We start from the raw sequence: 16,265 nt of genomic DNA on the forward strand, positions 1-16,265 counted from the left end.
GTGCCCCCTTCCCAAGGCTGAAGGTTGTGAAAAGCTAGAGAGGAGGCAGGAGGGTGTGTTTGAAGCCTGCCTCCCCACTTCTAGCAAGTTAGGCAACCTGCCTAAGCCTCCTCTGTAAAATGGGGCTAAGGCACCTGCCTCCGGGGCACATAAAGCAGGCATCACGGGGTTCTCTCCCGGTAAGTGGCGACTGCTTGAGCTCCAGGAGCCCAGGCCCTCCCAGGACACTGGGGTGGACCAGGTGCCCAGGAGAAGCTTGTTGGCCACATGCCCTCCTCCGAGCACCCTTTCCCACAGAGGCCAAGACAGGAACACGCACAGATGGGCCTTGGACGGGCTCCTGAGTCTCCATGGGAAGAAGGAGCCCTTGGCCCAAGCTCCCAGCTTCCCAGCCTCAACCTGAAAATAGGCCAGGGCTGGAGAGACAGGGGCCTAAAGCCGAGGTCTGTCCAGCAGTGGGCCCCTGGTGTCTCTGTCTCTCTCTGTCTCTCCCTTTCTCTCTCTCTCAATCTCTCGCTCTCTTGCTCTCTCTCTCTGCACACACACACACACACACACACACACAGACCAGACACAGACACAGACCCTTTACAGGTAGGGCCGGCATAGCGTGGTGAGCAAAGCAGTCCTCACTCTGCAGAAACAAGTCCCTATCTCACAGCTCAAACAGGGAAAACCAGAACCAGATGGTACCTCCACTTTCCAGGGGAAACAATCTTTTGTTACAAACATCACCACTGGGTTTCTCCCACCCACAAGTTCCTTCTCAACTCTGAGCCGGGTTCCTTTGCTTGCGCTACACCCCAGCTGCATGTCCTGCTCCACGCCACCCTCAAGCATTCAGCCTTCCAGATGTCCCCACCCTCCGCTCCCAACACACACACAATCCCACATCCATTCCAGCCTCTGCACCTCTGCTCACCATTCCTTGCACCCTGAATCCCCTTCCTGCCTCTGCTCTAACTTTCCAAATATTCCTCATCTTTCAAGGGCTAGCTCTAGTGCCCCCTCTTCTAGGCAGCCTTCCTCTTCCACCCCAGACCACTCAGACCTCCCCTTCCTGGGACTTTCCATAGGATGTATCCTTTGACCAGAGCACGTAATCACAGAGTGACTTGTATGTTTTCTCTTCCTGTGTGTGTGTCTTGTCTCTCCAACTGTTGTGCTCTTTGACGGCAGGGACACTGTGTCTTCTGCACTCTCCTGCTTCATTCACAGGCGGGCTCTATAGCCACTCTCAGTTATGGCATGGATGGATGGATGGATGGAAGGAGGGATGGATGCAGGGATGGACAAGTGGACTTGGAGAGATACAAGGAAGGCCTCCAAACTGGAAGACTTTCCTTGCCCTTTTCTTGAGGAACTTCACAGTTGAACCCCATCACCACATTTTGTCATGGACCTGCCATGGCTCTCCATGTCTCTGGCATGCAGTCCCCGGAAGTCCAGGGAACCTCCCCTGGCCCAGAGTAGGAGCTTGGGTACCTGGGCTGATCCCTGCCTGGGGGGAACTCATAGCAGTTCATGACCAATTGGGCTGGGTTGACAGTCTTGTGCCTCAGCACTGAGTTTCTTTCGCCACCCACCCCTCTGCTCCCCAGTGGAGCACTGCTTGTCAGAGTCACTGTCTGGGTGGGAACCCTTGGCTCCTTGGAATGCACATCATGGCCGACTGGCTCTGAGTTGGTGCCCTGGGCAGTGGGGCCAGGGTCTTATGCCATCCATACTCCTAAGGGTGAGCCAGTAAGCACTTCCCATATCTTGGCTGCCGTCCACCCTCCAAATCTAGTCCCACTTGTGAACCCAAGCTTTGGGCCGGGGTCCTTTCCATGTGTCAGATGCTATCCTAAGAGCTTTGCACATGATCTCACATAATCCTCATAACCATAGGATGATACCTGTTTTTATCCCCCTTGTACAACTGAAGGTGCAAAGAAGTTAATTCGCTTGCCTACATTACACACTGGTGACTGGCTGAACCAGCTTCAACCCACCCACACTCTTAACCCCTGCTCTGAGGCCTGCACATGGTGGAGCCCATCCCCAGGCTGCAGAGTCACTCAGGGTCTTTGCCCAGAATGCTGGGTCAAGTCAGAGGAGCAGACAGACAGACAGACAGACAGTGCTTTGTCATTTTGCTGTGGATGCAGCTGTGGCAGAGCCCCTCTGGGGTGTTTGAGGTTCTGGGGTCTGTGATGGCCATAGCATCTGGCCTCTCTGGGTCACCAGCCTGGGTGGGGGCAGGGGGGCCAAGACCCCTTCTATCCTCAGGAATTCAGTTTTCTTGCCCAGGGCAGGAATTCCGGCCTCATTGCTCACAATGAGGCCCATTCTCAGAACCCTGGAAAACACACACGGCCCCCTCGGAGAAAGCTCAGATTCTTGTTGGACACAAGAACCCTCAGTGCAACCAGTTCTGATCAGGGCTCGAAGGGGGCAAAGAACATCATTCATGCCCCTCGCCCGTCACGTCTGGAGGTCGCTGTCATTCCGTGCAAAGGCCCTCAAAAGCTAGAACAAAAGCTTGGCTGGGAGTTAAGTGGAAAAATCCTCCAGCGTTCTCCAGACCTCAGCTGACCGAGGCCCCTTCCCTCAGACCCTCCTCCTTTGGCTTCTGGACCACCGGGGCCTTCACACGCTCGGCCTCCCTGTCTTGGCTCCTTAGGGAATGAAAATTCCCACGGCAGCCCTGTGAGGGCACTCGGAGTAGCTTCGTGTTAGGGATGAGGAACCGAGGCCCAGGGAATCAGTCTGTGTTTTAAAAACTTTCCTGCCTGCCACCCACAGTAAGAAATAAATTTCACATCATGATCCAATAAAGACAGACAGACAGACGAAACAATCCTTTACCTCACAATGGGTGACTCACTGATCATTTCTAGTCTATTCTATCTTTAAATGTTTATTGAGACACATATTGGTTTCAGATCTGATGAACAGGGCATGATCTGTCATTTGAAAAGCACTAGTTTTAAGTGGCTTGTTCCATCCACCAGCTGCTGAGTCTGTTGACACTCAGCCCTGGCCTTGTCGCAGCCTCTCCCCTGCCCCCTCTCCCCTAGCTGCCCATCTCCACTTGAACAAAAATCTTCCTGCAGCCCAGATCTGACCACATCATTCCCTGATTCTGAAACCTTCCGGATTTCACAGCCAGACATCAAAGCCTTCCCTGGCTTGGCTCTTCCCTGCCTGTCCATCCGCTCCCCCACCTTCCTCAGTTCACACCTCCTTGTTCAGAGCTGCTTTTCATAACAGCTTGTTCCTGCTTCTGTTTTTGAGATTTCCTCCTCTCTACTTTCTCCATGGGTCCAAACCCCCCTCATCCTCAAGGTTCAGCTCAAGGCTCCCTCCTCCAGGAAGCTGCCTGGGGTGCCCTGCAGCCCCCAGGATCTCATCCCCCAGCAGGAGCTGGGAAAGTGCTTACTGGTTGCTGTCAATGGTCAAAATCATCCTCCCACACCTCAAAGCTCCACGTCCCCTGCCCTGGCCTGGGTGCAACCAGTGTTGCCCCCCTTGTACGCTAGATACCACCCAGGCAACCAGCCAGCCTCTTGAGCAGTTTCCAGCTGCTGCAGGCCTGGCAGACGGCATCCCGGGCCGAACAGTCAATGTCAGCCAGCAGACAGGAGGGTGAGAACATCGAGCCTGTGTCCTCCTCTGCCAGGGCACTCACTGATGGGAATAAGAATAGAACAGAGCAGGTGGTGGGCAGCGGAGGGACCAGCTCTTCCAGCCCCCACCAGAATTCCACCTGGCGGGGACTCAGTGTCCTTCCACAGAAGCAGACCAGGCCACACTGGGCTTCATTTCCCATTCTCCTGAGCAACTCTGCCTGGCTTCACTCTGGCTCCAGGAACCCCATCAGGCAGGATGGCCACCTCGTTCCCCAGGGAGAGCCTAGTGCCTGCTGCTTGTGTGTCTCCTGCCTCTGTTCCATCTCTGGGGGGCCTCCACATGGCCCTTGGGCAGCACTCGGAGTCAGGACTGTCAGCTTAGCTTCAAGGGTCTGGGCAAGCCATGTAACCCCCTGGGACCTCAGTCTCCTCATCTATACAATGGATCAACACTTGCTCTGCCTGTTTCAGAGCACTGAAGGTCAAATACCAGGAATTTCCAAGGGAGGGCAGTTATGTGCAAAAACAGATGGCGAACACAAGTTAATTGTGAAATGCCTTTCCACCCCTCCCTCTAGCCTCTCCCTCTTTGCTTCTTCAACACCAGACCTTCATTAGAAAGCCCAGCAAAGGAGCTCAGCATCTATCACCAACAGAAATGAAAGAAAAGAAAAGCTGATCCTTGTGGGTTCTCATTAGCATGAAAAAGCAAAGCCCTTTACATCTGGAGGGCTCAGAGTTGGCCACTTCTTGGCAGGTTAAACACTTCCCATAAATGCCTCTGGAGGAGCATACCAATTCCCATGGGTCAGTGTCACCTTGAAGATAGGATTGCCAGTGGTGTTCAAATGTTCAGTGTGCAGGAGCAGACTTTCCTGGGTGCTAGTGCTAAACAGAGACCAGTCAGTGTTACGGAGCCTGGGAAAGCCCAAAACTCTGAAAATGGGGCTGGAATCACTCCTGCTCCATTGAGGTGAGGTTTTAAAAAGTTGCTTCCTTTTGTTTTAAGGTATTCTGCAGGTTCCAAGTTTAAACTGGTCTTTGCCATCTGGTTAGCAGCTGAGGCAGGGTCAGACAGGTTCAGGTACATTTTCTATATGCCAGGCACTATGCAAAATCCTTTATGTAAGAAAAATTAGGGCTCAGGAGGTGAAGGAATTAGCTCAAGATTGCCAGCCAGCCAGCCAGTAGCAGAAATTTGAACTGAAATTCTGTTTCCAGAATCTGCCCTCACCCGGAGGCAGACTGCATCATCCTGTGAGGAAAAGCCAAAAGATGAACTATCTGTGTCATGCAGCTGGGGGTGGGGACCAGGCAGAGAGGTCTGCAGGGGTCCCTGTTTAGATGGGGTGAGTGTGGGGGGTGCAGCCTGGGTGTCAGGGGAGTGAACTGGAGCATCTCCCCAGCCAGTCCAGACCCGTGGACCACTGGGGTGACCCACTGTGGCGATCATACAAAGTCCCATGTCCCAGAACTCCCTCATCCCCGGGCAAACCAGGACTGTTGGCCACCCTGTTTGTAGCCCTCGTCAGCCCTGGACCAGCTGCAGGGAAGGCTGGGTGGCCTGGTGGAGCCTTTGCAATTACATTAGCTTCTGGCGGCACTAGAGGGAGACACAGCCCTGGCCTCCCTCCTCTTCTTCCGGTGGCTCCCGGGAGAGAGTGATTCAGCAGCAAGTCGGAAGCAGGCTAGACTATGACCTTCCAGCACTGGAGTCACCAGCAGGGTGGGGGCTGTCAGCCCTGGCAAGGGCAAGAATCAGAGCAAGAAGGGGTGGGCAGGAAAGGGGACTGAACAGGGCTGGGGAAGGGGTCTTAAGTTGTTAGGGAACTAGACCTAAAAAGGGCTCTGCTGTCCTGCCAGGCCGGGACTGGTTGTCACTGGGGGGAGGGCATGCCTCTGCCCCCATGCCCTGGTATGTGAGGGATGGGGGAGTCCCAGGCACGGGTTACATAAGCTGCTTCTCAGCATATTCGGTGGCTAAATATAACAGATGCCTTTGCTAAGAGATGCCCAATGGGAAACCTCCAAGAGGTTTCCTATTAGGGCAGCGCCTGCTTGGGCTGGAGGCCAGACACTGTGTGAAGGATTCCTATGCTGGTCATTCCCACCACTGAGTCACAGCCTGGCCACCCCCACTGCCAGGGCCTCTGCCTCCACTCCAAAACCCCATGTGCTTGTCAGACCCCAAGGGCCCCACATTCCCCTCCGTCCCCTGCACCTACTGCTCTAGGGGGTGACTGTGTTTGCAGATTTGTCTTGAGCCCCTAGAGCAAGACCTGGGTTCTCAGCCTCACTCAATGTGTGACCTTGAATAAGTAGCCTGCTTTTCTAAGTTTCACTCTCCTCACTGGCAAAACCACCTGCCAGAGAGCACAGCCACTGCAGGGAGCCCAGAAGTCCTCAAGGGGAAGGACTCACGGTCTGGTTGAAGGATAGGCTGGGAAATTTATCTCTATGCTTGCTTGGCACAGCAAGGTGTTACTTAGCATAAATGTCTGTTGGGGTGCTGGGGGCCTGATGGAGCTTATGATGGAGGGCCTGGAGTCCTTCTTGGCAGTACCCCTGCACACCTGTCAGGGTTGCAGTGACAGAAGCAGAGGCTGAGCCTGGGCCCACCATTCTCAGCCAACTCTGGCCCAGCCTCAGAAACCTTAGGGGAGCTTGTTGGAGATGCAGACAGTGCAGGAGGTTGGGGTGGGGTGCTGTGTCTAAATTTTAGCCAGCTCTTCCAATGATTCCCATGAGTGGCCAGACTGAGAATCACTGACAGGGGGCCCAGCACAAAGGAGCACTTGACACATGTGAATTATGTCCTTTTCTGCTCCTGAGCCTCCATGTGCTCCCCTGTAACATGGGAATAATAACCTGCCTGCCTCCCTGCTGGGCTGTTTGCTCTGAAAGAGTCCCACCGCAGCCCAAAGCTGCATAAACACAGGGGGAGAGGTGGCACCCCTGCACCACTCCAGCGGCAAAACGTTGGGGCTGGGGAAGGCAGCTCCTCATGGCCATCATTCCCTGCCCTTCCCCAGGAGCCCAGCCCCAATCTGCAGAAAAGTCTGAGAAACTAATTCCCTCCCTGGGAGTGAAAAGTCTTCTGGGAAGGGCACCACCTCTCCATAATACTCTCCTCCCCACTGGGATTTCTCCCCAAATTGAGCTTCAAGAGGGGCACAGCCAGGCTCCTTGCTGCCCCCAGGAAGACATGCTTTCCCTAGACTGCCAGGTTGGAGGGTGGGGGTGGCAAATGGGGATAAGAAAGAAACAAACACGAGTTCTGGACTCTCCCCTCTGGAGTTTGACAACCCTTTCTCCTTGCACAGTGGCTGAACCTCTGTTTCCTCTACTGTAAAATCGGGATAATAGGACCTTCCTCTTAGTGTGGGATTGAGGAGTGAAGGAAACACAGGTACCAGGGGGATTCGCAAGCAGAATGAGGGGTGCGTATGTGTGTCAGATAGGCAGGTTCCTGGACCTCGCCTCCAGCATTCTGATTCAGTGGGTTCTGAGCCCAAACTTTGGGAAGTGGGAGAGCTTAGGAGAGGGTGAGCTCTCTCCTCTGGCTGTGCAAACAAATTACCTTAACAAATACCCCCCAAAGCCCAGGCCATCCCCTAGACCCCCAGAATCAGAATATCGTGGAGTCTCCGTGAGGTTTACCCCTGTGTCCCTGCCATCCCTCCCCCCATAAGACCCCCTCATTCCAGCAGGCAACCAAAGATGGACACTTGGCATTTTGTTCCACCCTGGGGGTAAGCGTTTTCTTGCCATCTCCAGGTTGATACTCATCCAGCGCTTCTGCTGTTCCCTGAGCACTTTTGGGATTTTAGGGGCACATGTGGTTCAGGTTAAAGGAGTCTGCTGAGCACTGGTGAATGCAGCAGTGAGGAGAGTTGAAGGCGGGAGCAAGGTCGGCAGGTGAGGGCGGGATATGAGAAGTTAAGTCTGCTCCTGGGTGGGGTCTTTACTGGCTGGAGGGCAAGACAGACTTTGGTGGTTCAAGGAAAGTAAATGGAGGCTGGGAGGGGTTAAGTGCCTAAGGTCATTTATTGAGAAGCTCTCCCTCCACCCCTTCCCACTCCCTGCGGTAGGGCAGGCTCTGGCACCCTTTCTGCCTGGCACTGAATTCCCAGATTCCCCAGCCTACAACCAGTATTTACCCACCACCCTGCTCTGGGGACCAGGGGATGTAGTGGGATGCACCAAGCTACAGTGTGCCTTCAGGGAGCCTTCAGTCTCGGAGTGGGGGAGGGAAGGGGGGTCAGACTACACAAATCTACAGTTACCAGGAGGACGAAACTGAGAGGTCTCTTTATATGAGAGAAGAGGATGTGGAGGAAGGCTTATTGAGGAGGTGCCATTCCGTTCGTGACTTAAAAGCGGAGTGGGCACAGACCATGAAAAGAATTGGGAGGGCAAGCGCTCCAGGGGGGTGGGGAGCGAACTCCCAGCGCCAGCCAGGGCCTGGCGCCCACCTGGGTTCTGGTGATCCCCACCCCCACCCCCGCTCCCGGAGCCTCAGTTCCTTTATTTACAAAGTGCGCGAGGACCTGCTTCGCCCTCCCCCTTCCACTAAGAATTGGAGAAGGTGCCTGGCATAGGGCTGGAGAGGGCAGCGGAGCCCCTCATCTGCAGGCGGAGCTGGAGCGGGGCGGGGCGGGGCCGGAGGGTGCAGGCGGCGGGGCGGGGCGGGGCGGGCGATCGCGCCGGGGAGGCAGGCCCGGGGACCCCGCGGCAGGCGCGCGGTGCGCAGTGCGTGCGGCTGCGGAGCGCGCGGCTCTGCCGGCGGTGCGGATCACATGAGCGGCGGCGCGGAGGACGCACCGCAGCCTGCCCGTGGGCGCCCCGGCAGCAGCCCCGCAGCAGCCCCGCAGCCCTGCAGCCCAGCGCTTCTGCCCGGCGCTAACCATGTCTATCTGTTGTTGCTTCTTTTTCAGGGACTATGGCAGTTCCAAGAGGAAATCAGGTAAGGGAGCCTCCGGGCGTTTTTCCCTCTAACCTCCCTCTCAGCCTCGTTCTTGCGCCCGCACCCCCACCCCCTTCCCACCGCGGTCTGCTCCGACCCTGCAGAGGACTTTTTGGATGCCCCCTTCAGTTGCCTCCCCTCCCCTCCCCATGCTCCTGAGTTCTCTGATACTCGCACCTGCTTTCTCCTTCCCTCACAGAGTCCCTCAGGCCCCGGCCCTCCCCGATGGGAGTGCAGGTGGGTATGCATGGGGGCGTGAGGGTGTCTCTCCAACGGCCTAAGACCGCGCATCGTTGGCAGCCGGATCCTTCATCCCCGGGCTGCGGTGGGCTCTGCCAAGCACTGCTGTGACTTCTCCTTGAGTCCTCCCCGCGGCGCGGCTGTCATGAAGGGGTTAAACGAGACGCAGGGTTTTCTCTGTGGGGAGGTGAAGTGCCAGTCCGAAAGGGGGGTGGGGGGGTGCTTGAATTACGGCGAGTTTGTGGCTCCTAGCACCGCAGACCCGTCCCTCCCCACCCACCTGCCCCCAACTCTGAGCGCGTCCTGCCTGCTGTGGGGTGAGGGGGTTCTGCGTGTTGGCCGGCTGAGGCGCCGGGGGCGGGGGAACGGCCCGCCCTGGCATTTGCCTGACAGGTGCTGGGACCCACCCTGAGTTTTTGGAGGGGGTGGAGACAGGGAGAAAGGGCGGGGCAAATCCTGAGACGCCGGGTGCTGGGCGCTGTCCGCTAGAGTCGGAGGATGCTCTCTGGGTGGGGGAGGCTGCGCTCAGCAAACGCCTGGGTGTGGGTGCTGCTTGCTAATTGGGAGAGGGGCGCTCCCTGGGAGTTAGGGATGTGTGCCCTTCTGGGAGGGGAGGGAGGCTGGAGCGCTCTGTTGGCAGGTTTTGCCTGTGATAATGGGGGTGGAGAGTGTATGGACAGCCTTCTGTGAGGTGGGATTCTTGGGGGGAAGGGAGTGTGCATAAACATGGCTCCTGTTACTGGCTCACGTGTGGGCAGATCTGTGTCCATGTGCCTTGGCCTGTGGCTCAGGCAAGGTGTGTGTGCCTGCAGCAGTGGACGGAATGTGAATTGAAGTCGTGTGATGGTGTGATGTGTGTGCTCCTGTGTATGGATTTGTATTGTTGTGTGTACAGGTTTTGTATGCTTATTAGGAGGAGAGTTGTGTCCTGGTTTGGGTATTTGTGGTATGTGGGGTTGTGTATGTACATGTGCCGTGTGTGTACATGTGGGAGTCGTGAGAGCTGTGGGCTGAGGGTACGCTTACCTGTTTAGGCGCATAGGTGTCGGGTGTATGCTGGTGTGTTGGGATGTGTCTGGTTGTGGGTTGGAGTCAGTGTTTATGTGTGTTTGTGTAGCTGTTTGAGGGTGTGTCCAGCTGTGTGCACACTCAGCTGTCAGCTGGGCGTGGGTGTCTCGGGTGTGCCCGCCCACTGGTGCAGAAGGGCACTTCCTCCTGTGAACAGGAGGCCCGGCCGCCCTTTGAACCTGAGGAGTTGAAGCATCAGTTCAGCTGTCACTTGCCCCCAGAGCCCCCAGGTGGGAGGATTTCTGCCCCCTGGACTTTTCTAGACCTCCTTCTACCACCGCCACCCATCCCAGCCCCTTCCCATTGATTCTCAACAAGCGCCAGAAATGCTTAGGAGTCCTGCCATCCTTTGGTCCAGACCTGAGAAGGAGGGGCAAACCTGGGGTTGCCTGCTGTCACGACCCCCTCGCCCCTGAGAAACAGCCTGGGCCCCAGAGGGCTAGTGTCCTGGTTGAGTCTGGACTCAATCCTGGCTCTGTGTGACCTTGGGCGAGTTACATAACTTCTCTGTGCCTATAGAAAAGTAATTTTGAAAAAGGAAAGAAAAATAATTAAGTTACTGTGGAACAGTCCCTAATGATTGCATAATTACTATAGAAATATCAGCTCATCATCATCATCATTTTCTAAAGCCCTAGGACCTAGTCCTGGCTCAGCTGCTGACTTGCTCCCTGTGTGGCCTGGGGGGATGAATCCCTTATCTCTGGGCCTCAGTTTCCCCTTGTAAAGCCAAGGGTTGGGCCAATTAGCCTTTCAGGTCCCTCGGCCCCACCCTATCTCTGCCGCTCAGGTTCTTTCTTATTTCCTAAGCAATGCAGGGTCCCGCCCAGGCTGCCTCACTTAGAGGAAAGCCTCTCATTACTCTGCCCTCCTCTCACAGCCCAGGAGAAGGATGGATGGAGAAATCTGATTTACATTGGCATGCTTGTGCTAATGGTCACTTAGTGTCGTGGTTAAATGAACCAGCGCTGCAATCAGACAGCCAGTTTGGAGCCTGGCTTCTCTCCTCTGTAACTTTGGGTAGGTTTCTTACCCACTCAGTGTCTGTTCTCTCGTCTGTAAATTGGGGATGATATTCATACCTATCATCTAGGGTTGTAATGAAGATGAGATGAATTAATATACATAAGAGTGATCAGAATACTGCCTACTAGAAAGCTCTCCGTAAGTGCTCACTTTTGTTGTTATTTACTGAGCATCTACTGTGTGCTCAAAGCAACAGGGAGTATCATGTTGACGCTTTCTATTCCACTGCACCTGGTGGATACTGAGGTTCTCACTTGACATACAAATGGGAAACTAGGCTCTGAGAGGGTAACTGCCCTCAGTCTGTGGCCAAGTGCAAATCTGAGTCCTTACCAAGGGTGCCACTCAGTCTTTCTAATAAGGGGAGTCAGAAAGCTTCCCAGGGTCACCCCAACCATCTGCACAGAGAAAACACGCTGTTCCCAGGCCATCAGTGGTCACTTTTTAGTCCTTAAAGCCCCAGCTCATCCTTGAAGGATTTCTTGTTGAGCGCAGAGCCACGACTTGAAGCCAGCAGAGTAGAAAGCCCACGCACATGCTTAGGCAGCTTACAGCCTAATGGAGAAGTCAGGAACCAGTGGCCTTGAAAACTGGGTGACAACATAGCCTCAAATTCCTCCCTCCTGCCCTCCACCAAACCTGCCCCTTCCCAGCACCTTTCCCATGTCGGCAGTTGACACCATCCGCCAACATGTAGAAATCGTCCTTGATTCTCCCCTTTCACTCATCTGCCAGCTTGACCTCTGGATCTGTTACTTCTCCGCATCTCCACCGTCCCACCCTGTTAAAAGCCCCCTTCATCCCCAGAAAGACCCCAGCTTCCTACATGGTCTCTCTCCTCCCCCCGCCCCGCCCCTCCACATGTCATTCTCCACCCCACAGTTGGAGTGATATCCCCAATATGGACATCAAATAATTTACTTTTCTGCTTAAATTCCCCCAGAGGCTTCCCATCCCAATTCGAATGAACATCTTATCCCACTTCCCAGAGCCCTGTGTGATTTGGCCTCTGCCTGCCTTCCCGACCTCAGCTCCTGCCCCTCTCGTGCCCCTACCCCTATTCCCACCCCGACACTCTGCTCAGCCACACCTGTCAGCTTCTGTTCCTTAACATGTCAAGCATGTTCCCTCTGCCTGGAATGTTCTTCCTGCTCTCTCACAAGGCTGACTCCTTAAGATTTCTGCTTAATCATCACCTTCGCAGAGAAGTCACCCAGATCCTCCAGTGTCTGCCAGCCCTTCAGATCACCCTGCGTCTTCCCTCCACATCCCTTCTCACACTCTTAGGTATCTTGCATATTTTCTTGTTGATCGTCAGTTGCTCACAGCTGGACTATCAGCTCCTTGAGAGTAAAGACCATGGCTGCAGGGCCAGCACCAGTATCACTGCCCACTCCGTGGATGGATGGATGGATGGATGGATGGATGGAAGGAAGAATGCATGTGTGCATGAGTGAATGAAAACTTCCTATAACTGCTCTGTGGGTCAGAAAGACAAGTCACCAGACTCAAATCAGAAGACAGTATCTGGAAAGAGGAGGAATTTTCCTGGCCCTGGGGAAGAGAGCAGGAGGCTTTGGGGACTCAGGTTCAGCTCCTTGGAGAAGGAGTCCGCAGAGCGGGACGGTTAAGCATTCAGCTGCTGGCTATGGTGGAAAGGAGGAGGGTTTGCTCAAGCGGAGGGTGCGGCCCTGGCAAAGGTATTGATTCAGAAATGTGCCAGGCATGCTGGGAAAGGAATATTTACTCCAGTTTGGCTACAGAACAGGGACGGGGACACATGGAGAGCAGCTTGAAAAGATCACTGGTGCCAGATTGTAGAGGGAGGTGGGGTGGATCCCTTGTTCAGACAGCCTGACCTGGGCCCACTGGGCCCTGTGCCTTTCATGGGGACCCCACGCTGCCCCAGGGCGTGGCGCTCCCTCTCTCTCGACTACAAGCCTTAGGTCCACCCCAGGGGAGCCCTGGCTGTTGGCTGAATCTCAGCTCTGGCCTGGGTGACCTGGGGCCTGAGTTCAGCTATGGGGCAATGACCAGGGCTCGTGAGGACCAGGAGCCTTGCTGAGAGATTGCCCATTGCATGGTAACCATTTCTCGGTGCTGCATGCACCCTGGCAGGTCTGCTACCCTCCTCTGAGAGGGTAAGGGTAGTAAGGGTGACAAGGGGAAAGCTGGGAGTGGAGGGGACTCTTGGCTTTCCATTACCGACTCTAATCTAGGGTGGGTCCCTTGGCCATTCTCCATTGCTTCCTCATCTGTCATATGGGATGTGTGGGGATCAAATGGGGTAACTTATATAAAATCTCTTCTGGAAAGTGTAAAGCAGCACCCAGTAGAAGGCATTCAACAAAACATACTGCACACCTACTATGTTCCAGGCACTGTTCTGTACGTAAGAGACATGGTCTCTGCCCTCCTAGAGCTTGCATTCTATCAGGAGAGCCACACCAAACAAGTAAATGAATGAATCTAGTGTAATTCCAGCTAAAGAGAAAGACTGCAAATAAAAATACTGCAGGGCAGGGGTGAGAGGAGGATAGGGGAATAAGGAGGAGCTGTCCAGATAGGGGGTGGTCAGGGAAAGAGGGCATCATAAAGGCCCAAGGACAGTGAGGGAGCAACATGGTTACCTGCTGAAAGTAGTCCAGACCAAGGGCCCAGCAAGTGCATAGACTCTGGAGGGGTGGGTGGGTGGGGGTAGGACGGGACATGCTGGCCTGGTCACAGCACAGCAGGGAGGCTCGTGGTTCCAGTAGAGAAAAGGAGGGGGCAAGGTGGTAACTGGGAGTGGAGGGGCAGCACGAACCACATAGGACTTTGACTTTGATTCTGAGTGAGATGAGGATCCACTGAAGACTTCTAAGTAGAGGAGGGACACAACCTGACTTCTATCTAAAAGATTTTTCTGGCTGGTGAATGGAGATGGATGACGGGGCTCGGCAGCAGTGGAGAGTGAGATGCCATTGTGCTTGGTGGATTTGGTGATTGAATGTGGCTGTGAGGGTAAGTTTGTGCAGGAACCAGAATGCCTCAGAGTCAGGCTGCCTGGGTTCCCATTCTCAATTCCACCGCTTGTCAGTCCATTGGCCTTGGGCAAAATCCCTTCCCCTCTGAGCTCAATTACCTCACCTGTTTGCATCAGTCAGGGTTCAACCAGAGAAACAAAACCAGTAGGAAGTATATATTAAGACATGTATTGCAAGGAATCATGTGATTGTGGGGGCTGTTTAGGCAAGTCCAAAATCTGTAGGGTGGGCAGTGAGCGCCTGAGCTGAAGCTGAAGTCTCCAGGCAGAATTTCTGCTTCAGGGAAACCTAAGTTCTGCTCTTAAGACCTTTCAAGGGATTTCATCAGGCCCACCCAGATTATCTAGGATAATCTCCCTTTCTTAAAGTCCATAGGTTAGGGACTTGAATCACATCTACAAACTATCTTCACAGCAACACCTAGAGTAGCATTTGATTGAATAACTGGGGACTATATAGCCTAGCCAAGTTGACACCTCAAATTGACCATCACACTTGTAAACTGGGGTGGACGTAGTTCTCCTCAGAGACCTGGCAGGACGGTTCAATGAGGCGACGCAGCTAGAGGACTTTGTGTGATAGGAATGGCCTGTTGTTGTGATCTGTGGCTTATACCCCAGGTGAGCACTGCTCCAGGTGCCCTGAGCAGGGAGATCTCATCAGACCTGCAAGGATCTCGTGGTGGCCTTGCCATTCTCTGGGAAGCTGCATCTCCCCGGGGCCCTGGGCTGGGGAGTTCTGAGCAGCGCCACCAGGGGGCGCAGGCGGCCGCGGATGCTGCAGGACGAGGAGGGCCCTGGGATTAGGGCCAGCCGGGCGCCTGGCGCTCCCTCCCCACCACGGAGTCCTGCAAGGCGCTCCAGCTTGTCTAAATGCAAATGACGTTGCTGAAGAATGTTGCAAGTTTGTCCTTTTAGGCAAGTGTTGATGTTTCTCACAAAATCCTGTTTACTTTATATTTTCTCTTGGAAAAGTGATGAGCTCAGTCCCGCTTCCATCTTAGAGATCATAAAATCTGCATTATCAGACTGAGTCAATGAGAGCGGCATTGCTGTGGTTTCACAGTGGAGAAGCACTGTTGCTTGGGGTTGAGAGTTAGGTTTTGGAGTCAGGCAAATGGGGATTGAATCTCGGCTCTGCCATAGCTGCATTATGGGCAGGTTACTTAACATCTGATCTTCGCATCCCCATGTGGAAAATGAAGGTGAGACTAGTGCCTGCCTCCATGAAATGTAGGATTGAATTAGCAGAGTGCCTGGTGCCTAGCAAGCTGCCAATAATAGTAGCTGACGTTGTTGTTTTGGTTATTGATAGATTGTGAGAGGAGGAGAGAAGTTGACCCCATCTTAGACTTGAGCATGAAAAGACGCAACTGTGGCATATTTCCATCCTGTGGCCTGTTGGCCTGGCCCCTGTGTTCAGCCACTGCTGAGCATTCCATAGCAGCTAGAATGCCGGCTCTGGGGCGGGAATACCAAGTTTCATGTTCTATCACTGCCAGCCGTGTGCTCTTGGCAAGTCTTTAGTTTCTCTGTGCCTCAGTTTCCTCATCTGTAAAGTGGGGATAATGGTCCCACCTCATCAGATTGTTTGAGAACTGCATGAGGATGAACACATGAGGAGTGCTTGGCTCCCATGAGGATTAAGCTTTTTTATTAATAATATGAGGCAGCAGGAAGGTGTTCCTGGCTCTCAAACAGTGAGTGCCACCTTTGCCTTTTGCCCTCCTTCGGAAGCATGTCTGCTCCCTTGGTGAGGGGAAGGCAGAGCTTGCACCATTTCATGGTCGCCATTAAGCTTTCACAGCAACCCAGGAGGGTGGTCTTCTTCCCATTTTATAGACCAGGAAAGTGGTGAAGTAATTGCTCCAGGTCACCCAGCCAGGCAGACACAGGGTTCAAATCAGGTCCTTCTGACTCAGACCCCTTTCCACTAAAGTCTCCCTCCTGAGCCAAGGCCGCAGGGGACCACAGTGACCAGGACTTGGGCTCTAGAGACTTCTAGAGGTTCTATAGAGTGGGTTGGAGCCTGCCCCAAGAGAGCCCCTTTGGAGTTTCCAGGTGAAGGGCTCCTTGGTCACAAAGGGATTCTCAGTTGGGCAAAGGATCCTTTTGTAAAATGTCATAATAACTCCTTAATTTCCCTTCTGATGAGTTGGATTGTAATAAAGCAGGCTTGCTTAAAGCAAGACCCACCTGTAAGTCCTAGCTACTAGAAAAAGTCCACTTACTCCTTATATCGATGAAGTGACTTAGGGGCTGCTGCCTGCCCAAGATGAGTGTGGGCAGAACGTAGTCTCGGCTCTTCACACTTCCACCAAGCCCT

General features: G+C 54.1%; 1 protein-coding gene across 1 annotated transcript in view; it reads left to right on the forward strand.

Annotated features, from left to right (window-relative positions):
• The window catches only part of SH3PXD2A (SH3 and PX domains 2A), a 246,976-nt gene that overhangs the window by 159,200 nt on the left and 71,511 nt on the right, over positions 1-16,265 (forward strand). Inside the window, 1 exon segment of the mRNA XM_037804143.1 lies at positions 8,552-8,580. Within this exon segment, the coding sequence (XP_037660071.1) occupies positions 8,552-8,580 (29 nt within the window).

This window comes from Choloepus didactylus, chromosome 15, assembly GCF_015220235.1.
Source record: "Choloepus didactylus isolate mChoDid1 chromosome 15, mChoDid1.pri, whole genome shotgun sequence".
NCBI lineage: Eukaryota > Metazoa > Chordata > Mammalia > Pilosa > Megalonychidae > Choloepus > Choloepus didactylus.